General features: G+C 43.2%; 2 protein-coding genes across 8 annotated transcripts in view; both read left to right on the forward strand.

Moving 5' to 3' along the window:
* The first annotated feature begins 25 nt into the window (after positions 1–25).
* On the forward strand, positions 26–9,842 carry LOC147259311 (calcitonin gene-related peptide 1-like). Of its 6 annotated transcripts, none has more exons than XM_086207904.1 (6): positions 26–523; positions 1,984–2,090; positions 5,897–5,988; positions 6,751–6,885; positions 8,495–8,682; positions 8,899–9,842. In XM_086207904.1, exons 3-5 carry the CDS (start codon positions 5,903–5,905, stop codon positions 8,655–8,657), a joined length of 384 nt encoding a protein of 127 aa, XP_086064030.1. In that variant the 5' UTR covers positions 26–523; positions 1,984–2,090; positions 5,897–5,902; the 3' UTR covers positions 8,658–8,682; positions 8,899–9,842. The 6 variants fall into 6 exon arrangements, with proteins under 6 accessions (XP_086064030.1, XP_086064031.1, XP_086064029.1 ...); XM_086207905.1 differs by having other exon boundaries at positions 27–523; positions 8,498–8,682; XM_086207901.1 differs by lacking the exons at positions 8,495–8,682; positions 8,899–9,842 and adding an exon at positions 7,653–8,485 and having other exon boundaries at positions 40–523; positions 1,970–2,090.
* Positions 9,843–14,287: 4,445 nt separating this feature from the next.
* The window catches only part of insc (INSC spindle orientation adaptor protein), a 51,745-nt gene continuing 41,158 nt past the window's right edge, over positions 14,288–24,874 (forward strand). Inside the window, exon 1 of one of the 2 annotated variants that reach the window (XM_086207907.1) lies at positions 14,288–14,576. The gene's annotated coding sequence lies outside the window, so the exon portion shown is untranslated. Of the gene's footprint in view, positions 14,577–23,825; positions 23,975–24,874 lie in introns of those variants that run through there. The other variant, XM_086207908.1, reaches the window with a different exon arrangement.

Below are 24,874 nucleotides of genomic sequence, written 5' to 3' on the forward strand. Positions count from 1 at the left end.
CTCTGGCAGGTTTACGCCAGCTGGCAGCAGCACCTTGACGCTCCTCCGTGACGTCACTTCATTTTCACAGTCAGCGATAATTCACGGCTGCAGCAAAATTTGGGAGAGAGCGGCAAAAAAAAAAAAAAAAAAAAAAAAAAGATGAGTGGGATAAAGCCAGTACCTTGTAGTGGAAACATACAAAATATGTGGCTTGTTTCTCAAATTGGAAAAAAAAAACACGAATTTCAAAGTGCATTTAAAAAGCTGGAAAAAGGCGGCTAATCTGAGTACCTAAACAAGCTAGCCGCTAGGAGTAGAGTCGCTGTGAGTGGCTAGTCGCTGTGAGTAGCTACCTGTGAACAGCTAGCCGCTGGGAGTAGCTAGCCGCCTTGAGTAGAGTCGCTGAGAGAAGGGACCCGCTGTGAGTAGCTACTTGTGAGTAACTAGCCGCTGTGAGGAGACAAGCAACATCCCAGCCAGGTAGCACGGTGAAGGAGAAAACTATGATGGCCTGCGCTCACCGACGACCAAATCGCTGCTGGTAAGTAAACACCACAAGCGGGAAGATTGACTGGTTAACTTGTTTATTGAGACTGGAATGTTAACCAGATTGCCTGAACATCTTTGTTTGTTTTTTTTTTCCAATTATTTTTGAGTTTTTAGTGAGTCTGTATGGTTTTAAGGTGTGTCTCTCTGTGACACACACACACACAATTTCCACTTGTAATGGATTATTATGTTTTCATTAAGGGTGGAGTTCAGCCAAAAGTTCAGTCAGTTATTAACTCACCCTTCTTCTTTTTTTTTTTATTAAAGTGTTATATTTTGTTGAATTTTATTATACAGTACTCACTCTTGACCTCCTTTGAATCATTCACCTGACAAATACCTCAGTATGAAAAAAAAACAAAAACTAAGCATTTTTGAAAATATAAAAAAAATTTCAAACCACACAAAAAACTGACTAAAACCTACTGAATTGGAGGGGGAAAAAAAGTCAAAATGAAATAAAACTCAACTAAAATGAAAATCCAAAACTATTATAATCCTAGTGGAGACAAAGAAAAGCATCAAGAAGGGCTGTGATGGTGGTTTGCACTTGATGGGGTGGGGGTAAGCATATACTGGGTGCTTTTCTAGTTACATATTAAGGCTTTTTCACTACAGAAACACCATAATTCTGGGCCAGTACTGCTACAGATACTCAGAATAGTAACATGGCTGAAAAGTGACAAAATGATCTGAGCTGCCGCATAAATCTGAACCGTATGGGTTAAATTTTCACAGGCGTTTCACTAGTTTGTGCAAGATTGGGTGGTTGTTGTTGCTCAATGATGATCAATAAGACAAATATCAGCCGATAACAACAGAGGACTGATAAATTGTTGCACCCTGAACTCTCGTAATACTTTGAAAAAACAACACGCGTATCTATCCATGAAATGTTTTCATTTGTTTTTCCAGCGGACAACAAGCTACAGCCACAGATGTGATATCATAAGAGAATGCATTTTAAAACCATTGCACTTTCATCACATTTACTGTCCACATGAGATTCATTAGTCCAAACTGAACCGAACCGTTGACACATGGCAATGCATTTGTGCTGATGCAGCAACGCAATTGTGTGTGTGTGTGTGTGTGTGTGAGATGTGAAATATTTATCAGCTCTGTAATGGGCTCAGTCATTAAAGACGTATAGCTCTGCAGCTTTACATGTCCACTCATATCAATAACACCAGTTATGTGTGTGTAAGCCTCATGTATTTAGGTGTGCGTTGTCTTTAAACAGGAGATACTTCGCCCAATAGAAGTGAGGCATTAATATGACATATAGCATAACGTCTGAGCACATCCAATAGTTCAGCAGCAGCAGACGGAGGGATCATTGTGTCCCCAGTAATAAGTTACACTAGGATGGGCACGGCGATCTCAGCTGGGGGAGGCCTGGCTTCAAAGGTTACCGTATTGACTCAGCGCTCCAAAGTTTTTTATTTCCAGGAACTGAGGGAAAAACTTTGAAGGAGTCTGGATGGCCTGTGTGGCTCCCTGGGGTGAAGAGTGATGCAGATGACCCAAAAAGAAACACCCACGCTGGATGAGTATACGTAAGCCTGCACGTACAGTAGAGATGCACAAACCAGCACATGGACATGCGGTATATAGACTATACAGATGTGTGTGATCTTATGCATGACATGACCACACACACAAACAGTGTTAGGCAAAAACACCTTTTTTTAAAGAATGATACATACTGTAGCAGCCTTGATTTGTCCAGTTGAATATGAAAGCAATAGTGCTTGTTGTTTTTCTGAGGTGGATTTTCACCAAAGTTGGTGGAAGATTGTAAAATGGACTAAGGAATGCATTCAATACTGGGGCAGATCAGTCATAGCGTAGGTAGCGACAGGTTTTTTTTTGTTGTCACACTTCGATGCACTCCTCCTCCTCCGTGGTTGACCGCATTCATCTCAAATTTGGCCAGGTACACAGAAAACTGTGAGTTTTAGTTTAACTTTGCGTGGTGAGTTGGCTAATTTCAATATTTTGTAATGAGACACCTGACTGTTGATACTGGACTTCAAGTGATCTGATCTTCTTCAAACTTCAGATGTCTGATGAGTGTCCCGGCCTGAAGACATCTACAAGCTGAATTTAAACCATAGCGCCTCCTAGAGGTGACAGGAAGTAAGGCTGATGTAACAAACATTTACTTAGGTTAATATGACATTGTGTTTACCAGATGTACAGCAACAAAATATATTGTGTGTGTTCTCCAGCGCCACCTAGTGGACACAGGCAATGATATTTACACCACAGTGCCGGCATAACTCTGCTCTTTCATGCAAAGTCCAAATATTAGCGGGTTTCACCTCCGTCTCACTCCGGGAAACAAACACATACCCTGACGAGCACGAGGGTCCGCTCACTGCTCTTTTTTTACTTTAGCTTTACCTCACCTTGGCTGTCAAAGTGAACTTTAGTGCTCTGTTTCTGTTACTTGTGAACCATTACCAGGCAGGGGATGAAGTAGAAGGTTAGGTAGGAATATTGCACAGTACGTATTACATATTGACAGGGGATGTAGGTTTCCGTGTAAATGGGCAGTTTGGCTTAGAACTTGATGGAGTATGAAGAATGTTACAAGACAAGGACAGTTCTATACTCACAGGTACCCTTTAGAAGAATTCTCCCTCAAAGTATTTGTTACTTCAGAAGTAAAGAGTACAAGTAAATATTTTGCGTAACAGAAAGGGTATAAAGTTTACCGAAGGGTACACAATTTTCAAAAGGGTTTAAATGTTTTGGGATAAATTAGAAAGGCTAAATTCATAATCAGAGTTAAAGAGAAACTTCTGATTCTGTTTAAAGCCCTCCTGGTCCCATGGTGACTAGGAGAAGTTAGGCAGGACAGCAGATATGTAGGTAGAGAAGCGATGTAGGTACGCAGATGTGGCTGGAGACCTAGAGCTGTCTCCTCGGCTGTGATTTAGCACCTGACATGCTGAGCCTTGTGGCTCAATAGCACTAAAAGGCTGATCCTGTCTAATGGGGTTCCTCCATGACGCAGACAAGGAGAGGCAACCCCTCCCCTGCTTTTTACTCTGACATATAATCTAGCACATACACACAGATTTACACACACGCACACCCCCTGACTGTACAGCCATTCATTTTGTTCACTGTGCATAGATTTACACAGACACACACATATCGAACACGCTAATGCTTTAGTGTGCATGGACCCATACACACATGGTAAGATGGTCCACATATGCTCTTCTGCACACTAATGAAAAGGAAGAGAATTGAGACGATGGCGCACAACAAACAGTTGTGTAATTGCTTTTGAGAAACGGCTCTTGTCGGAGGCTTTCATCGATTGGTCTTTGCCGAGGACAACTCGTTTACTCAGTGTGTGGGAGGAGGCCCGGGCAGCAGTCATCATTACTGACTCTGGTATCACTCTATTAGCTCAATATAGTTTTCACTGTTGTGGGGAGGCTGTCATACTCAGCGGAGGTTTTATTACGTACACGCTACTTTGATAGAGGTTTTCCCCGCTAAAAAAAGGGCGCAGAAGTTGGAAAAAAATAGAATTTGCACACTGCTATGTCACCTGAGAGTAATAGTGGTTGAGTTGACTCGTGCTGCGCGATACTCGTTCACAATTTGTGACAAATCACATGGTATTTCTTTAAATCAAATCAACAACAATCAGAATACAGAAGTTGATTGTGTGTTAGATGCTGATCAGAGGCGTAGTTGGTGTAGTTCCTGACTTATCCTAGTAACATTATGAATGAAGAGCCTGGGGAGTGCGTCATTGTGTAGTATACATCCCTCCCCAGCAGATGGCCCCGCCTGCAAGTGCTTAGTTGGGAGAGTGGGGGCCCGTATCGATTTGGCATTTGAGATATAGCGTGCAATGTAACATTTTTTTGGAAGGTTCTTAAAATATTTATTGCTGGTGGTGGAGAAGCACCACCACCAGTTTGGTTTGCTTCCTATTTAATTAATGACATCAATGCAAATTGGGGAGAGCAAATGGTCCGAATGACTGGTGGATTTTGTGAATGGAGCACTTAGTGACTGGGGAATGACGTCACTGCAAAGCCATATCCCTTATTAGTGAGCCAAGACTGAGGCGAGGTGTCCCATTGGCTCCCCGAAGCATCAGAGCGATTTGATTGGCTGCTGGCAGATAATTAAACACCTACACAGTCAATGCACAAATCCAAGTGGTGGGATATATAGACTGGTGCGTTGGCGCTGCATGCAACAGAATCAAGAGTTGTTCTGCAAGTTGAGAGAAAGTCAACTTCGAGTGTTTTCACAGAGATTCATAGATATATATTTATTTATTTTTTTGCTGGGTGATTATCACTGAAGGTAAGTCTTGACTTTACTGATGGGCGATGTGTTGGCATTTGACTGTGTGTTTCAAGCTGCTGGCATGCAGAGCAGAAGGAGGCAGTCGTTGCCTTACACCGCAGTGACGTGATGGTGTTGGTAATGGGATTGGAGTGTGACCACGGGGGTCACCAGTATCACCACTCTTGTGAGGGTCCAGGCTGCTACGTGAAGGCCAAGGAGAGACAGAGGTGGAAATTGGGAGAGAAAGGAAAGACAGTGAAAGAAAGGAACTTAATCGGAAAAGGCTGGGATAAAGAAGAGTAAATAAAAGAGGAAAGGGATGAGGAAACGATGGACAGCAGGTTTGAATGAGTATGTGTGTGTGATTGAGAAAGAGAGAGAGAGAGAGAGGAGTGCTAGCAGCTCATTACACTAATGCACTGGTCCCTTAGGGAGTTGGCAAGCCTCGCGCCCCCCCCCCCCCCCCCACCACCACCACCACCACCACCACCTTCCCTTTCACCCCTCCTCTTCCAGCTCGTGCAAGTGCAACATGCCTCACACACTCTAGGACTACCACACACACACACACACACACACACACACACACACACACACACCCTTCCACCTGCAGGCATGTCACACTCTGGGACCTGCAGTGTACGATGAGAGAGAACTACCTGTCCTGTGCTTTCGGCTGGATGTTTTGGAAGGAACAGTGCGTCTTGCTGGAGGACAGCAGGGGAGATTGTTATGTGGCTCGGTTTTGATGGGTGATGTTTAGAAGTAAAAGCAAGGATGTTCAGCAGGAGACCAGAGCGTCATAGCAGCAGGCAGAGATGTAGTAAAGCTGAGCTCACTTCTCTGGAAATGCCAGTTTTCTTGTTGCATCTTCCACTCAACACAACAGGACCTTGCAAGTATATCTCATGTCTTTTTTGTTGTTGATTTTTGCTCTGTAGATAAATTCGTCGGTGACTTGAGAACTTATTTTGTAAGTTCTTACATTCTTGTGCACTAAGAGCTGATGGGGGTGTCTTGTCTTGCTGTGTAGGGGACCATGGTTATGTTGAAGATCTCTGCTTTCCTTGTTGCCTACGCCTTGGTCATTTGCCAGATGTACTGCTCACAAGCCGCCCCTGCCAGGTGAGATACTGAACGCACAATACTTCACACATTTATCACATTCTACATTATTGCTGAAAATTTGCTTCCAGTAAATATATTAAAAAGTGGAAGAATGAATTTAAACCAGAAGAATAGAGGGGTTTTGATGAAAATTTGCTTATATTTTTCACTATTGAAGATCCCCCCCACCCCTCTTTTTATAAGCAGAAAACTGTGCTCCTGGAAAGATTTGAAGAAATTAGAGGACAATAGAAACAGAGGGTCAAATGAGAGTTCCTATTTTATTTTACTCTCTAAAAATGTATGCAATTCTGCAGGGAGTATATGCTGTTTTTCACATTTGATGTCAATAAATTAAAAATATTCTCAGTTTTAGCTGAAGTGAAAATTAAAGTGGGAAAGAAAAACAACAACAAAATGGAAGTGAGCTGAGGGGAGATGAATGGGGTCTGTGTATTTACATGAAGTCCCGTTCAAGCCTGTTCCCATGAGGAAATCGATTCTCTAATAAATCTAAAGCCGCTTGCTCCTCAGCCGCTCTCTCAGATGGGGCACTTTCTGCAGATTGTTTTGCTGCTTTGGCCAGGAGCCCTCGGACTCAGACGTCATCGCTCTTGATGACGCCCCCCCACCTTCCACCGTCCCCCTCCCCAACCTCAACCTCAACCTCCCCCCATCCTCCTTTTAACTACAGGTGATTGTTCTAGCAAAGGCTTTAATGCAAATCTCCATCACCTCTTTGACCCCCCTCCACCTCCCCACTCACCCTCTTTGCCACAGACCGGGTATAGAGTCCATGTCAGACCGAGTCACGCTCACGGACTACGAGGCGCGAAGGTTACTGAATGCTATCATCAAGGAGTTTGTGCAGATGACAGCGGAGGAGATGGAGCAGCAGGAGACTGAAGGAAACAGGTACAAATGACGAAAAGCAGTTGTTCCTAACACAGGAACAGAATTGAGAACTACTTCATGAAACAAAATGAAATGGTTGAGCGGACAGATTAGGGTTTTTTTGTTGTTGTTTTTAATTTTAGCTCCCATTCTGGATCTTGTTTATTATTTGAGGGCACATTTAAAATGTTGTTTTCACTTCAACAAGTGCGTCTATACGGGTTCAATCGGGTATAGAGGTATGTACTTATCAGTAGATGTGATAAAAAACTCATTCCAAGAAAAGATAAAAAAGAAAAAAAAAAGAGTCCCTATTCTCTGTCGTGGCCGCGCTCCCGCATGGATGAGTTTGATTGTGACTTTGTTTGAAAAGATGACTATTTTGAGCCTGCCTGCCGGGCATGTGAGCAGTGTGTGCCTAATGGAACGAATAAGTGTGCATGATCTCAGTTAAGTGGAGTTGCATGACAGTGGGAAGCGACTGGTTTCTGTTTGTTCTGTGGGTGTAAAAGATGGAGTGAGAGGGGAAGGACCAGGGTGGGGGTGGAGCATGAGGGTATGGATGACAGGTTTGGGGTTTTTTTTTATGGTGGGGAGAATTGACAAAAGCATGATGCTAGAGGGGTACGATTTTTTTATTTCTATTGTTTGATACCTGTGATGGCACGAGAAAAGTTTGCATGTTGGGGGGTGGGGGCAGTTTGCAAATGTAAGAGGAAAAAGAAAGATACTTGCATGTTTTCCCAAATCTATGAGCCTGTTCTCTGCATGTGTCCCCTCCCCGACAGCATGGGCAGACCCCTAACCAAGCGCTGCTCCAACCTCAGCACCTGTGTGTTGGGCAAACTGTCTCAGGAGCTGCACAAGTTGCAGACATTCCCTCGCACGAACGTGGGAGCAGGAACGCCCGGCAAGAAGCGCAGTGCGCCTGAGAGTGACAGCTATGCAAGCTACGGCGAGACGTTTGACAGCATCTAAACCCTCGTCACCCCCCAGCCCCTCTTCTACCTCCTCTCCTCTCCCTGTCCTTTTCTTTCCTGTTTTCTCCCCTCATGTCCTTGTCCTTTACCTAATTATTTTTCGATTTGCAAGTGCATGTTGAGTTTACCTGCTTGATTGAAATGTGAAGAATTTTACCTTTTTAACTGCAACCAAATTTTCAGTTATGAACCCCCCTCCCCTCCCTCCCCCCAACCCTGCCACCCCAACATTATTGGTCTTTACCATCTCAGACAATCAGATTATGTTGTCATAAATGTACTTCAGGAGCCGGTTCAGATGTCCATCTCTGTGTACTGTACAAGGAGTCGTTTGATGGCGTTCCACAGTTGAGAGAGATCACTTCTCCGAAACAATAATAAATGATCCACTCATGCGACACCATGTTTCTTGTTCAATAAACATATTTTTATACCAGGAAGCCTTAGCTCATTTTCATTCTTAGGCTTGCTTGAAAACAATTTGATAGAGAGCCTTAAAAATAACTTCTGAAGCTGTCATCGTGCGCAAAGGTAAGGAAATGAATAACCCCTCAGAGGGTACAGTTCCATTTTGCATGCCGTGCTTTGAATGTCAGTGGATGAATATCACCAATATTCTTTGCATTAACCCCAACTTTGTTCTCCTGAAGCAGCGTTACCGCACAGAAGCGAGCCTGCAACACGGCAACCTGTGTGACTCATCGCCTGGCGGACTTCCTCAGCCGGTCGGGGGGAATGGGCAACAGCAACTTTGTCCCCACCAACGTCGGTGCCAAGGCCTTCGGCAGGCGGAGGAGAAGCGTCCAAATGTGAACGCTCCAAAACCTTCAGGGAAACGGTGAGTAAATGCTCATCAGTCTCAGAGAATAGTTCTGATTGATGAGGTATTTTCAAAAAAAATATAATAGATTAAAAAAACATGACAAAACAGTGTTACAGAGATTGTGTTGTTGTCAGGAGTAATTCAGTTTAGACACTAGCTCATCATTTGAAGGTTTGTAAATATTGAACGGGATTTACATTTGATCCTTTGCTTCTTTTCTCTCTATCCCAGGTTGACACCCCAACAAGAAAACATCAGAAAAAACTGGAGGAAAAAAAAAATCAACAAAATCAAAATCTAGCAGAAAATAAACACTGAAGTGGCCCTTTATCCACTCTCTCACATTCTTACATGAAAAAAACAAAACGAAGCACGGGACTTTTGTTCCTTTCTTCCATCCTGTTAGTGACCCTTTTGCTTTTGGCAAATAAGAGAAAAAGAAGAAAAAAAAAAAAAGAAGCACTTTAATTTATGAACAAATGAACTCCTGAAGAAACAAAAAAAAACATCCTATTGCTGTTTTTGTTTTTTTATACGTTACTATCACTGGAAAATAAAAGAAAAGAAGCAGTGGTTATCACCTTATTTTCTTCCTCCTGTTAGAGCACATATCGCCCCTCCCTCCATCACTCCTCCCCATTTGTGATCCATGTTCCTACATTTTCCATACTTCTCCCTTTCTCCCGCGGGTTCCCTGTTTTTTTGTTTGTTTTTGTTTTTGTTTTCCTTCTGTGTGCCAGAGGGACGCCATTAAAGATCAGCCTACCCAAGGCCCCCCCACAACGGCTGTTGTCTTGTGCCTTGATGTAGAACAATTTACATGAACATGATTGTACAGTTCTGTTTTGAGACAATAATGAAGAAGGACGAAGAGAAAGAAGACAGATTAATATTGTAAACAATATTGTGAAAACAAATTTCAGCAAGATTAAAATGTATTTTAGATACACTCGGGTTTGGGGTACTTGTGTTGTTCTTCAAAAGGTGTTTTTAATGTAGGTGCAGAGAGAGGTTGAGTGAGGTTGGTGACGTTATGATATATTTGTATATTAATGGCTGGAGCATTTATTAACATTGTCTATGAATTATAAACCATATGATTTAAGTGGAATTTCTAAGGAGCGGAGTGTTTTGTCATTCACTGATGAGAAATTTGACAATATTTCCAGTCGTACTCGCATCCTGAAAAATTAAACACATCTTTAATTTGATGAGATATTGGAAGAAGTCGCACACGCTACAGTTTGAGTCACTTTGTACGCAACTGCAGGTGTTAAGCATATAAACTCAGAAGTATACTGCCGCCACAGCAGCATGAATGTGTTTAGATGATATGAGAGTATAAAAACTGCATGGGTAATTGCTTAATAAAAGGCAGCCAAACCTGCAATCAGACTTGTTCTTCTTTAGCTTCAGCGGAAGTAAATGCACAACACTTAATCAGTCATTAATCGAAATATATAATTCCATTTACACCAGAGAATTAATCTTTATTTTATTCAAGAGTTTGGCAGCACTTCTCACTGAATTTAATTGGAGCTTAAACAGAGAGACGTTCCCACTTTCAAGTCAGAATTTATTACGATTTTAGCTGTCAGATATTTAATCACATTGCTGTGACTGAACATTTCTTGGCGTTCTTGTTTTTACAGCAGTTCTCCAATAGGTGGCAACATCATTATCATCCAAGTGTGAGTGGAGTTCTGCAAATTGTCTCTGAATGAGGTGAAGAAAACATTTCTATGGATAATTAAAAAAAAAATGTATATTTTGGTTTCAGAATCAACAGACATTTACATGTTTATCTAAAAATAGAAAACAAACTAAAGAAAAAAAAATCCCCCCCAAAAATGAAAAGTGAAGTGAAATCAGCAACATTACACAGGGAAATGATATTAATTCATCAGGATGAGCTACTTGAGGTGCACCATCTTGTTTTTCAGGGGATTTTGATATAAATCACAATGAAAACCACTTACATTCGTTGATGGAAGCATTGTAACCACAAGTGGTCATTATTATGTGAAATGGATCTAAAACCAACAGGTACATTGTTTCATTGCTGGGTTTTTAAAGGCTAAAGCTCTTTCTGATTGTTTTCTTGGGTAAGAGGAAGTCTGCAGGGATGGTTTGGGACAAAATCGACAAACACCAATGTAAATAATCAATACGTTTTATTTTTTATTTATATAAAGCAGTGAAGGAATCGTCTACACTACGAGGTAGTTTGGAGTGTGCAACATATATGATTGGGTTTAGGTTTAACTTGTTTCAGGTAATTAGAAAAAAAAACAAAAGTATTTGTGGAGGTGAAATTATATTCAATGCAGACTGCTGAGCACCTTCAAGATCAAGTTGCTCCTGGTGCTGAGGCAAAATACGGACAACTTCTCTTGGCACAGAAAAAGCTGGAAACTGTTGAAACCCAGAGAGGGAAAATGGATCATTGATCCTCTCTCAGGAAAGCATCTGCACCCTCATCCTCTCCAGCGAGTCACTGAACCTGATATTCTTTACACATCACGAGTTAAAACAGAGCAAAACATTCATCTCAATGTATGTCTGTAATAAGATATAAAACTAATAAAAAAGACTTTCACCTAAATCACATTAATTGCCAAAACTGGAGCAAATAAATGTAACGCAAACACACCATTTCTCAATTCTGTGTTTTATATCCCCAATAATAACAAGCCGAGTGGTTTGTAAATGGTTCAAGATGCAGCGTTTCCAGGAAAATCACAGTCCGACAAGCGAAGCAGCTCTGGAGGTTAAAAAGGCAGTTCAGTTTAGGATAACAAATGTGGGGTGTTGTCTGAGTTTGGGAAGTGAAGGGATAATGAGACCATTCAATCAGGGTGAAATTGAAAAACAGGATACAGTTGATCCTATTTAGCTGCATGGATGAATGCAGCGTGTGCACCAGAGCAAATGCAGGAGATTTGTCATCACTCGCAAGTATACAAGCGTTGTCAGAGCTGAGAGGAAGGATGTTTTCAGTCAAGACAACTTAATCCGACCATGTGAATTACAATATCTGTAGACATGTTGTGCCCACACACTTAAAACGGTGACTGGATGGCTTCCTAATGACCAGATGAGAAGATGTGTAATAGGTGAAGTGATAGGAACAGAAATGCACGCTACCCCCCCTCAAGCCTGAAAACCTTAATCTGTCTGTTGTTGTAACAGTCTTCTCTCACTCTCTCTCACTCTCTCTCTTTCTGTGTCTCTGTGTGTGTGTGTGTGTGTGTGTGTTTTTCTGGCGTAATATCTGTCTGTTTGTCCATCTGTCTGGAGAAAATCAGCCCCGAAGTCGGAGCCAAGACAGAATCCACATGGAAACTTTTCCTGGATGAACGAGGAGGAAAAAATTATAAACCGGTCTTGATATTCTGATAATTAAGGGGGACGCGAGGTGGAGGGCTGATTCATGGGTCGGTTTGGGTTTTGAGTTTATGTCTCAGCAGTAATCTAACAATCCCACTATGCCAATGAGAAAGGCTGTCCTAATAGTACACAGCTGCTTTGAATGAGGCCCCTCCAGTTGAAAATTAGATGGTTAGTGTAAGCGAAAACCAACAAGCGAAGCCCCCCCCCCCCCAAGAAAAGACGATCCACGAGCTCTCTTCCCAGAAACATACAAACACAAAGCAATTTCAAAAGCTGAGGCTTTGGAAGATGCTTCCTGATGATGTTTTAAAGGTATGCATTTTGGGAAACACACTGGTTTTCTTGCTGGGAGAGGAATGATACCAATGTGCAGTGTTAGCCAGCCGCCGTCCAATGAATGACCGAGCTATAATGTGGTAATTGTTTGCTGGCTGCTGCTTTAAGATGCTAAAGCATAAATCTGGCGACAGTGCTGCATGCCGAAGTATGTTTTTCTATCCAAACCATCTCAGGGTGGTGGCACACCAAATAAGATGCCGTCAAAGTGGCTACATGTGCCCAGCAATGTGTGCAGCTCTATCTTTGGGGATTTTAGGGGAGTTTCTTGATATCCACACTGAAGTGACCCGCCCCGCCCTTGGAAGCAGTCTCACCGGGGCTATGTTGAGTTGTGAAAGGATCATGCTCCTCCCCTCCTGACCAGAGGAGGTGCTAGTGCAGCAACCAGGACACAGACTTGTTTCCTGTATGGGTGTGCAACCAAGCACCCACCATGGTAGGCAACACAATAGACCACCTCACTGCTTCGGTGCCCTGTATTTTCACTTTTCAAGGATAATCTGTGTGGATCACTTATGTACTGTTGAGTTGTTTTGTAATTCTATTTTTTCTTTGGCTGCAGTGGACCTTGCGACCTAGCTAACAATGGAGCGATGCGGTCAAGGCCTCATGATGGACGCATGCATATGGGAAGTGCAGGGGCAGAGTGTGGACAGCTATGCTAACAGGTCTGAGTCTTTGGCGTTGTGGTCTCTGAGAATGTTTTGGAGGCTGTGTGGAACCGGGCTTAAGACCTCGGTGGAGTGACTGCTCCCCGCTAGATTCCCAGCAGTAATATTTTATCTTGTAATTTCATACCAACGGGAGAGTACAGTTTCAACCAAAACCACATTGCGGCAAAATTGTCAGGTCCTGAAAAATGTTGTCTCATCAGCTGAAATACTTGTTGAAGGATTGCATCATGGTGGAACTTTACCCTTCAATGAACAGTTCATTTAGGGGGCTGGTTGGTCAATCGTATAAAAATCGCACAAAAAATTAAGTGCATTTCCCCAAAAGTCAAGGTATTCAATTTAATAGTGAGGTCAAGTTGATGATTACTTTGACATGTTGCGATGTGCTTTCACGAGTACTCTCCTGTTGCATTTTGCAGGAAATGAGGTAAAATGTGTGAGGAAATTAGCTGTTTATGTTCAGATTTGAGCTAATATTTATTGGCTCAATGTAGCCCAACAGGCCCCTATGTGTGTATGGGACCGTGTGCGTAGCTGCCCCCTCCACATAATCACATGGTAATTATTCACTGAAGAACTCGTAGCGATATTAACCGCTGCAGCCCAGACCAGCTGAGTCTTGCATGTAATGGGAACCAGCCGACTGCCATTTATAGTTTCATTTTCCTTCCTCGTTTTTAAAGCTCCCAATTTTTCCATAAGGTAGTCATTTCCAATTCTGACATGAAACCAGACACCCAGGAGCACTCATGGTCAGGGTCCAGAAACAACATAAGCCCAGCCCGACATCCTCTCACCTTCCCCGATCCCCAGACCGTTCCTGGGAAGGTAAACACCCTTTCGTCGCGTCAGAAATGGGATTTCATTCTGCTGCCATGGCAATTCTTTCATCTGAGCCTCTTTTCTGTCCCTCCCTCCCTTTCTTCTCCTCCCCTCGCTCCCTATACTGCCACATCTGGAACCCAGCTCCCCATTTATTTATGTGGTTTGTGTTGTTTCTTTTCTCTTTTTTTTTTTATTTATAAGTTCTTTACCTTGTCTTGTTGGCAGTTTCTCTCCATCAGATGAGGTCTGCAATTACGTCTCACCAAAGCTGGTCACTCTGCAATTACATGCTCCACCACAGAAGCTTTCTCCCCCACCTCCTCTGAAAAGCATTACTGCTCATATGGCAGACCGAAATAGAATAGTTTCATGTCTGTTTGGATGGCGGCCCAGCTGAAACTATGCTGCGCTGCTTGACTGACAGTGGGATGTGGGCTTTTTCTCCCCAAGACAAACCTTTAAGGCCAGTCACGTTTAGATTCAGTGCAGTCTCACTCCAGCAGGCTTCGGTGGTGGTTGGACCAACTGGCTCCAAGATGGGAAACAGATTGAGACAAAGTTTGAGTGTAGAGTGAAACAGAGGACAGAGAAAGACAGCGAAGAAGACGAGAACCACGAGCTGTAGCCATGAACCCCGCTGGGAACACTTAACCTTTTAGTTGCAGACCAAGAGAATGGGTAAGTTCCACAACAGGCTCAGTCTGATCTCAGTTTCTGAGAATGTTGAAAGGATACTTTGCAATTTGGAGTCTTTTTAATGAATAAACATGTTTCTTAAGCTTCTCAAAAGTGCCGCTTGTTGTACGTGATAGCAGACATCCTCTAAACAGCATGTGCTCTGTTGACTGACCCTCATTACATCCGTCTTCTCCAATTGGCAGCGCTTTTGTCACGTTGTTACAAACTTCTGCAGTTAAACGATCTGATGTCAGTGCACTTTTTCCCATGAAGTGTTCTTGACCAATGTCCAAGTCTGCTTCTTCTTTCTTTTTTTTTCAAAATCGCATAAATCTGGAGGCTTTTCTTTTTAAAAGTATCAGTAACATTCTGAGTAAAGAGGCTTGTGTTTTAAAGGAGCAACAGCATTGATCATCCAGACACTCAGATTCTCATGAAACTCAAAAGTTATAAACACCCCCCCCCCCCGCCACAGACTGTTTCAAATCTATGAGTGTTTTTCTATATATTTTATAATATCGTCTCTGTTTAGAAGAGGAATAAGTGGTAAAAACACCACCGATTTACGTTCCAGCAAAACCGTCAGGGGAAAAGATGCAGTGGGTTGCAAAATAATCACATAATAACTGTTTTTAGAATACCTGTATGTTAATTTAAAGAACCTCAACAAAATGTAAACGGAATATTCTTTTATTTTTCTTGTAAGTTCATACAAATTAACCCTGTCTTTTGTTGACCAATGATACTGCCACTCTTTAATCCGCGGTAATTCAAAGTGAACTGCAGTGCGTTTCAGTGACAATCCAGTCATGTTACAGTTACATCATAAAGGTATACATGAAATCCGACTGATGCTCAGACTGAGGTGCATCTTTGTTTCACCTGAATCACTTTGCATGAATTTGAAATATTCTGATTCAGGGGCTGGAGCTAAGAAAACATGTTTATGGGGGCGGGGGGTGTGGTGTTGTATTTTTTGTCAGGTTTTTTTTTTAGCTAATTTAATGTGTTTGTAATTTAATGACCTTTAAAGCTCAGTTCCGTTGTGTGTGAATAGAAACCGGCAGCAGGACTTTGTCAGTGATCCACGCCAGCGTGGTCTTATAATACAACGTGTAAACTTTGGTATCTGGCGTGAACGCAACCGCAGCGTTTTAAAACCAAAACATTTCGAAATGCTGCTAACCCTTTTTAGTTAGAGAGCCTGGGTTTTAATGAGCAGAAACAGAGATGAACCATCATATTCCATTGAGACCCATCATAGGAAATCAAGTGTCATTAGCCTCATTATTTCTAAACTTTTTAGCATGGAGGTCACCAGCAGTCTTTATCGTTTGCAAAAATGGAGAGTTGCTTCATGGAGGTCTTTCAAATTGCCAGTTGCATCTAATTTAAAATTATAATAATCCCAAATGAGTGATTTTATTTTACAAGATTGGACTGAGATTGGGATGAGAAAGTACCGTCTCACGCCGGTTGTTGGGTTTGCTGTTGCCGCTTGGAACAGTTTCTCCTCCCAACTGTACATTGCAAACTTCACCCTGTTTTCAAGCTGTGCTGGTTGTCGCCCCACACCCTCTGCCCAACGGGCGCACAAACACGCACACACGCACACGCTAGACGAGTTGGGCGTTGCATTTTCTCACCTGACAGTTTTGTCCAGGACACCTTTCACATGGGAAAATCAAGTTACCCTCCCACGACCACCACCACCGATTTGGCAGCCTGACCAACCCCTAATGAGGTGCTGGTGCAGCAACCAAGCCAGAGGCAACCAGCAGCCTCCATGTTGGCAGGCAACATCGCAGACCCCCGGAGGCCTGCTGGACAAACACATCCACCGGCCTTCACTCTGATGTACAAACATAAAGCAGACAGACTGAAGTACAGCACACGCACTTTTTGCGTGGCTCAGAACATCACAACACGATGACGGTTCTTCACGTTAACAGATTACCAGACATGACTAAATGACTACCTCCTTTTTAGTTTGTGAACCTTCATGTGCCATCTAAAAGCCATGAAGATAAATAGAAAAGCTCTTTTTTTTTGGGGGGGGGGGGGGCGCTACTGCTCAAAGGGAAACTGTTTTGTGTTTTTGTCCTGAGTCATGCAGGAGCTGAGCAGCACCAGCGTGTGCAGAAGTGTTTGGCGTGGGCTGGTCTGGTTTGTGTGGGAGTGATGGAAGCTGAGACTGTGGAAAACAACAGATGACAGCAGCGATGAGGACGCAGCTCCCACATGTCTTCCCTTTGTGTGATGTGGTGGTGTGTTGGAGAGGAAGAGGCCATTACAGATTACAAGGGATGCAGCATTATGGTCATATGTATTGTGTTTGCATGTTTGTGTCACTGAACGTTAGACTGGTAATGCTTAGCACAGTTTGGGTCTACGCATTTTTTTTTTGTTTTTGTTCATATGATGTCTGAACACCAGACAATCTGTCCATTTCACAGCCTCTGGTCGACCACAGACCTTTAAACCCATAGACAGTTAAACTGACAGCACGTGTGTTCTCGTTGTGAGGCAAAATGATGCCAAGAGAAACTGCACAGTGTTTTGTTGCCAGGAGCAGAAGCATTTCTGTGGCCGTTTAGTCATGTTGTCACTATATAATTATATGGCAAACATCAGTCCAGAGAGCTGGGTAGTGAGTTATGACCGGAATATATTTAGATATACATGAACTTTTTGGTTTTGTCGCTCAAAATCCAGCCACGTATGCTGAGTAATGAGCTGTAACAGCCTTCATTTTTGTCGCCACGCTAATGGCTGTTAAATCTCCAGTTGTCAGATGTCAGCACCGAGTGGAGATGTTTCTAGATAGTTCTTCTGGTCTGTCGCCATGACCGACTTAGCATTTCACATCAGAAATGTTGCAGAGCGTGTGACCACGCTAGCAGTTGCCTTGACTGGGTTGAACACGTTGCAGGGATGATGTCACTCTCTCTTACTCCAACATCTACTTTATGCCTCGCCAGGCTGTGCTTTCAGGTACATATTTCACCGCCCATCCCTATTTAAAGCCATTTTATTCCTTATTTTAATATGTCTGTCCAAACAGCAAATGATAGCTTAGCATCACTTCTTTACAGCGTTGTATCGCTAGATGAGTGACTGCAACAACCGCATCCTGTAAACATCTGCTTAGAACTTTTCCTAATAATAGATGACTGGTCGGTGGATAAATTGGAAGGCAGAGTGATTGTCATCCATTCTCTTCTGGGCTGCCTGGCGAGGGGTGTGGTGGGTGAGCATCGACCACACATGCAGGTGTGGCCCTTGCTGTGCTGTCACTCTCTTAATAGGCTCTCTGTGGGCAGTAGCTCTAAGGGTTTCCACCATAAAAATTTCATCTCTCCCCTCTAGTCATTGTCTTGAGCCAATCAGAGCCAACGCAGTCTTTAGAGCAGTGGCTACCACTAAGGGTGTGACTCAACCTTGTGACCGCAAACCATCGTGGGAAGCGGCACTTGTCTCTAGACCAGTCTGATTGGAAGAAGTTAGAGCCAAAAAGTTCTGTCTCCAGTCTGTCCTGGTCAAAGTGGACTCAAATTTTAAGACTTCTTTGTCTGGTCCTCACTGTCAAAACCCATTCACTTGGTTTGTAGATTTATGTGAAGTGTCTTTTAGTGGGTGAGGGAGGAAGTCACCAGTCAGGGGCAGTAATCAATCATAAGCCAATAAACTGCAGATTGTCTGCTAAACTGTAGTATCCAAGCATTCTCTGCCGATTTAGCCTTTCTCACTAAAAATGTCTAAATCGCAGATATTCACTAACAATACAAAGTTAACTTGCTGTGAGATATTTATGCAATACATATTTGTTAACCACTAAGTGTCTGTTTAAGTGAAAGTTCCAATCATCACTGAAGGACAGTCAACCACAGCAAAGCCAGTATCAACCCCAACCCCAGTGCGCACACAGGCTTTTTAAAGCTGGGTGAAGCAGCCAGTGTGAGAGGGGCTGTGCTTGCTGCGCTCTTATGAACAAGCAGCAGCCCTCAATGATTCCTAATTTATCTACAAATTACAAGCGATGATGAGCTGTGGCTCTGGCCTCTGTTAGAGCACCATTTATGATGTGGAACTGGCTCCACGTCAATCTGTGACCAATGTGGAAAATGCCATGAATTTGTGGCTCATTAGTGTCTCTTGGCTTTGAGTTGCTGACCTCTGACGTTGATGGGGAGCCGACGGCACCCCTTTGAAGCCAACTGCTTGTCTCCAACATAGTAGTTTTTACAACCTGCAGCAAAATGAAAGCGTGTTTGATATCTTAGTGTTTGCTAAACTTCACATTCATTTATTATCCATTTACATCGGTGTACATTTTGTTTCTCCTCCTGCGTGGTGGATGGGTTAATTCAGTAGTAAATATGGACAACTCTTAACAAGTTGGGGTAAAAACTCCCCACTGTCTGAACATCATTGACGTATATGACCTGTAAAGAAGCAGCACCTTAGAAAACCCCACCTTAATCTGTCCCACACCAAAAAAAAGAAAAAAAAAGCTGCACGTGCTTCAAACGCACATCTTTGACGTTGCTTTATTGTTGGTGAGGTGACTGTCGACACCTCCCTGGGATAGAATTCATGTCTCAGCGGAGGCATGCTGGATCTTGTGGGGACTCAATTAGGAGAGTGCAGGTATAAATTTTTGTGTAGGTGGGCCCAATATGGCAGCCACTCTGGGCCCCAAGGCTGGGAGATAAATCAATATCAGACTGGTTGAATTAGAGCGTCATGCAGCTTGGAGCTTCTCTTAGGTTGACCTCTTTGTATGCTCCTCATCTCCCCCCCCCCCCCCCCTTCATTTTTTCCTCATTTCCATCTGCTAATTGGAGGGAGGTTATGACTTAGTGGGCTTTACAATGTTGATCCGTCTTTTCTTTGGTGGTCATCTACGGCGTTCGCTCTGTGGCCGTTGTATCGGTTCACTGGGGAGATCACGAGAGGAATCGGAAGCTTCAGCACTCCTAGGCTTTTGTTTGCGGCGTGATTCATGGAAGATAGAGAGGCCACCACTCCCTCCCGGTGAAAAAGTCATAATGCTACTCTAAAGGAGTCGGCTCCGTCTGGTGGTGTCATTTTCTGTTTGGGTAACCTCCATGGCCTCAGTACCAGGGATGTGAATTATAGCTCTTTGAAGTGAACCAGATCTTACGGCTCCAGTTTTTCCAAGTGGAACCTTTCTCTTTTTGGCTGGACTTCAACACTGGGGCCACTGGTGGTGTTGTAATGTTGGGCATCGTTATCATTGGATCATTATTATTTATAATATTGCCTTCCAATTGTTGCTTTTCCTGCTGAAGTGCATCCAGATGTTGCTGCACTTTCAAGTTCTGGTAATATTCGTCCCTTAACGCTGGTTCAGACTTGGGTGCAGGGGGGGTTTCAGCCTCCTTGCTAGCATGTCTGCCTTCCATGTCCTGGTCGTGATTCGGAGCCCGACTGTGACTTGTCCACAGGTCACACTTGTGCACACTTGGAGCTCAATGCTGGACATTCTTTTTCCTCCAAATGGCAAATGTGATGTATTTTTACAATGCTGAAAATAAAGATCGCTTAGCTTTAGGCTCAAAAAGCACCTGGTTGGAACACCGGGTTCGGTGGCTCGGCCCATCTCAGTCACAACTCTTGTGTTTTCCTGCAAAATTTGGCAATTGAGATCAAGCTCTTTGAGGTCATCTGTAATTTTCTCATCATCTGCTCCCTCGAAGGATTTACAGTCTTTACACATTTTTAAAGAAAGATGGAGGAAAGGGAAGGAGCTGGAACTATTTGTGTTCAACACTCCAAACCACACATCATTTGTATTTGTGTTATTGTGTGTTCAGAGGAAATTATCGATAAATTGTCAGGAATCAGCCTTAAGCTCATGATTAAATGGATGCTATTGCAATGATGGTGTTTTTATCTTGACCAGTAACACTGAGAACACCAGGAGCTGTTGGAGAATGTTGCAGTGCTTCCTCCTATTTGTGATACCTCTCATATGTCTCTGACACTCTGAAAATTGTTTATTTGTTATCATTTTTAGAAGAAAGCCCCTTTAGGCCTCTTTAACTTAAAACTTTGATGTGTTTTGTTTGATTCGAAGTCATGCAGACACGTTGGCGGGGGAAGGTGTTTCTTTGACTGAGAATATTCTGTGTATCTTAAATGAGACATGGCAGAAGTAATTACCCAGAAAACTCTCACACGTGTTGGCTTTTTGTTGAAAAAATAGAACTGAAATGGCTTTTGGAAGTACACGTGTGTACCCAGCGGGCACATACGGAGTATTTCTTGCATACCTGTGATATTTACTCATCATATTGACCCCATGTGTGCCCCATTTACCTCGTGCCACGAGTTCAATGGTGAAATAACAGTTGTTAGAAAACGTCTTAAAAATTCCGCCCTGCCTTGAAGTGGTGCCTGTGTTCCTGGGCTTAGATCTGGGCAGTGGACCTACCCTCCACCCCTGATTCTTACTCTTCCCTTCTCCCCTAAACACACATGCGGACCCAGCCCACCTAGTTTACTCCCACCTCCTAATGTCAAACAGCTGTAGAGTCGACTCGCAAGAAATTGCAGCTATTACGGTCTCCTCCCCTCCCTCTCTGCTCCCTTTTTTTTCTCAGCCATTTTGTGCGTTGCTCCTAATATCAGGTCACTCGTGAGCCAAAAAAGCCGTATCTAACCTGAGTACCCATTCGTGCTTGATTTATTACCCACGCACTGGATATGAGGTCATGAATTTACATTGTGGTTTCTCCATGGGCGGAGATGGATAGACAGACAGCTGGCTGTAAATCACGTGCATGGATTGCGTTCGACTCCTGTGTTTGGAGTTGCGTGGCCCTTCTGACATGTAAAGCTGCACCATAACTGGGCCAACGCCATTTTCGAGGCACTTCATCTCGCTGAAGGAGCTGCGTGACATAAATGCCAGTGAGGTCATTTTCCGCCTGACTGACAGGAGAAGATCAGGCAGTGATGCTGAGGGTTGAGAGCTCCTGCTGCTGTCAGGAATCTGCTTCAAAGGGTTGTTTCGAAGTCCCACCGGGACACTGATAGCACCGATTTCTGAACAATGTATCATTTATATTGAAGACACTGGAGCAGATTTAAAGGAACATGATAACTTTTGGGGGATTTTTAGTTACAGACAAGCTGATAGTTCTCTATACTCTGTGTGCATTATGGAGCTCCAGAGAAACCCCAGACAGCTGCCTGCAAGTTAGCTTACATGAAAGCTAGCTTGATCTTTACTCGCATTAATAGAACTCCACTCGTGCTTTGCATTTGCTGGGAAAAAAGAAACTGTAGATAAACTGCTTTGACTGACTCGCAGTCCTGTCAAATGATCGAAAATGAGTATTTCTCAAAAAGTTGGCTTGTTCCTTTAACCTAAGGAAAAGAATGTACCGTTTTTAGTGCTTATCCTGCATGTGAGCAAGTGCATAAAACAGACGAAGAAGACGAGTTCAGACCTTTGCAGAGACATCTGCATTATTTTACGAGAAACCGATAAAGTCGTCCATACGCAAGAATCTCCCACTATTAAATTTGCCGAATATTTATATGTTATGACTCACAGTTTAGCATCTACATTTGAATGTGATCCGTTTTACAAGACTCCAAGCAATGACTTCATACACTAAAGTCGGAAAGCTGGATATCAGGTCCATAACGGCCTTTCTTTAAAAAGCTGGTTCGATTTCCCGGTCTGTCTACCATTGATCCTGAATGAAAATTAGGTAAAAAGCTAAACCAGCATCAGGTGATAGTTGGATATTGTGGTTTTGCCAGCGCTGACGTGTTGAAATGAACAACACTGAGGCACCAACGGGAACTGAATCAGGATACTTTTGCGGTGGAGACGAGAACAATGTGGTGCTCTGTTTTGTAGCTTATAAACATTTATCTTATCATTTCTCGCTGACAGCAGTTTCTTGAAATGACGTTGGAGGTAATATTTGATGAAGTGTCAAACAGTTACAGTGGTTAGGCACAACAAACAATCGGTTGAGGTTAGGAACTTATTGCGGTTTGTGGTTTGAATTGTCACATGTATTGTTATGACGGGAATCGAACACACGTCTCCTGCAGCTAGATTAAGCTTAGGAACAGAGAAATACTTGGCTATGGCTGGGAGTTGTGAAACCCTCTACACTGCTGACCTTAACGCCACAGTTTTGCTCTGTCACTGTGGTGGCAGGTTGGTTTTCCTCAATATTGTGTTTTTCCTTCTTTTCTTTTTTTCCCAAAGAAAATGGTGTTTCGTCTCACTGTTGTTTCTGGTTTCCCTCAAAAACTAGCTTGGGCTGGCGGTCATCATTTTCTGATGCAGTACCTCAAAATTTTGAATCAGTATGTGGCTCCACTGCGGTTAGAGGTTGCCGCGGCAACGGTAACTGCTTAGTTTCACCTGATTCTGAGAGACGCCTCTCAAACTCTGGCTGTAGCTTCTTTTCACCTGAATATTTACTCTGCGAGAGACGAGAGCTGAACGCAGCGATATAAATTACAGAGAGTGGAAACGGTCCAGTCAGTCAAACCGCAGGTTTACTAATGTACACACTTCTGTCTCCTGGTTTTAACCTCAGTATTTGTTGATATTTCCCGAACTCCGAGGTGATATCAGCAGAAGTCTCAGAGGAGAAATGTGGTTTCTGCTGTTGTTCCCTGGCTCTCTTCTTCGCTGTGCGAGAACATCTCAGCCAATCGCCATCTGTTCCTGGTGCCATGGGTGTGGTGGAGGTTAAGTCATTCATGACAACACCCATCAATCCTGTGATTTTGTACTGCACTGTACTGTTATAACTGAACTGAAGTGACTCTTGCAGGATTTTAGCGTCTGCACTCACGCCTCTTTTAACTCACTCTGTCTTTACGCTGTTCATGGAAAGAAAGAATAAAGGGTAGTTTATTGAGAGAAGCAAATATCATAGCAGTAAACACACCGGTGGCCCGCTGTGTATATAGTTAGTATTTTGTTAGCAACATGTGTCGAGCTGCTAGGGCTGATTATAGCTGCACCCTACTTTTACCTGACCACATCGTGCGCCTGTCTCCAATTATGTCAGTATGACTCCTTATTAGCCATGTGGTGAGTGTGTGTGGTGCTCATTCATTATTAAGCAGCTCCTGATGTCTGGTGTCAGGTACCCACATGATCCCCTTCACTGAACTAGACTGCCAGGATCTAGTTCCAGTCTCTCTGGCCTGCTGGAGCTGCTCCCAACGCCACTGAGCTCTACTTAGCTCTGGATGTTGTCTCTTTCCTAGCCGATTTCCCTCCCTTGTTTTGTTATTTATCCGACTAACGGTCGACGGAGCAGGGAAGCTTAAAATGCACTTGGATATTTCTCTTGGCATGACACAGGGGCTATTTGAGCTCTCAGGAGGTATGGTGCTGTTGTCATCTGTTTTTTTTTTTTTTCCTCTTGAAAATGAGAATTACGAGTACCCTCACAGCTGATCGTAAAGTACAGAGAGGACAGCGTATGCACTTTAGCAGACTTGTGGTGAAGCGGTATATTTATTTATGTCACTGCGTTTAATCTTTTTTTTGGGGGGGGGGGGTGTTTCATCAGCTCCTTTGGTGTCTGAGGAGGGAGAATTGGGCAGGAGCTGGTGTGATTACTGCTGCCTTGAACTGTAATGGCGAGTAATCTGTCCACATTTATGAGAGCAACGTTTGGCATCGGGGCTGATCTAAGAGCAGCTTTGGAGTAACAAGTCTGTGTGTGTGTGTGTGTGTGTGTGTGGGGGGGGGGGGGGGTTGTGTGTGTATCTGCCACTTGACCCTGTCTGATCTCATCTCCCTGAGTGATACAGGTTGCTTACAAACCTCAGAAGGACAGAATATTTAACTTACATATTTTTATGCCAAAGGAAAGAATGCAGTGAGACCTAAATAGATTGTCCACTCTGTGGCCTTACAAGGGAATCGGTCTGTTTGTCTGGCTGAGAGCATGTAAAGGACAGACTACAAGTCTTCATGTCCCAAACTCGTGCATAGTGAAGATTGAGAAGGACAATTAAAGGTCACATGACATGAATACTCCTGGTTCATTTATTCAGTATCCCTTGATACATGCCAAATACATGTGAAGAAATCAGTAGTAGATTTTACACCAAAATCCTGTTCTCCTTCAGTGAAACAATTCACAAATGACATTCATGACTCATTTCACACTCAAGATTACTAATTTTTCATCCAGGGAAAATGTTCTCCCCGAGTTTTAAGCCCTGCCCCCATGCACCATGGGATGCACTGAGAACCCAAAGACAGAAAGAGAGAA

This window comes from Aulostomus chinensis, chromosome 7 (genome assembly GCF_037954235.1).
Source record: "Aulostomus chinensis isolate RoL2024-O1b breed Wild chromosome 7, RoL_Achi_v1.0, whole genome shotgun sequence".
Taxonomy (NCBI): domain Eukaryota; kingdom Metazoa; phylum Chordata; class Actinopteri; order Syngnathiformes; family Aulostomidae; genus Aulostomus; species Aulostomus chinensis.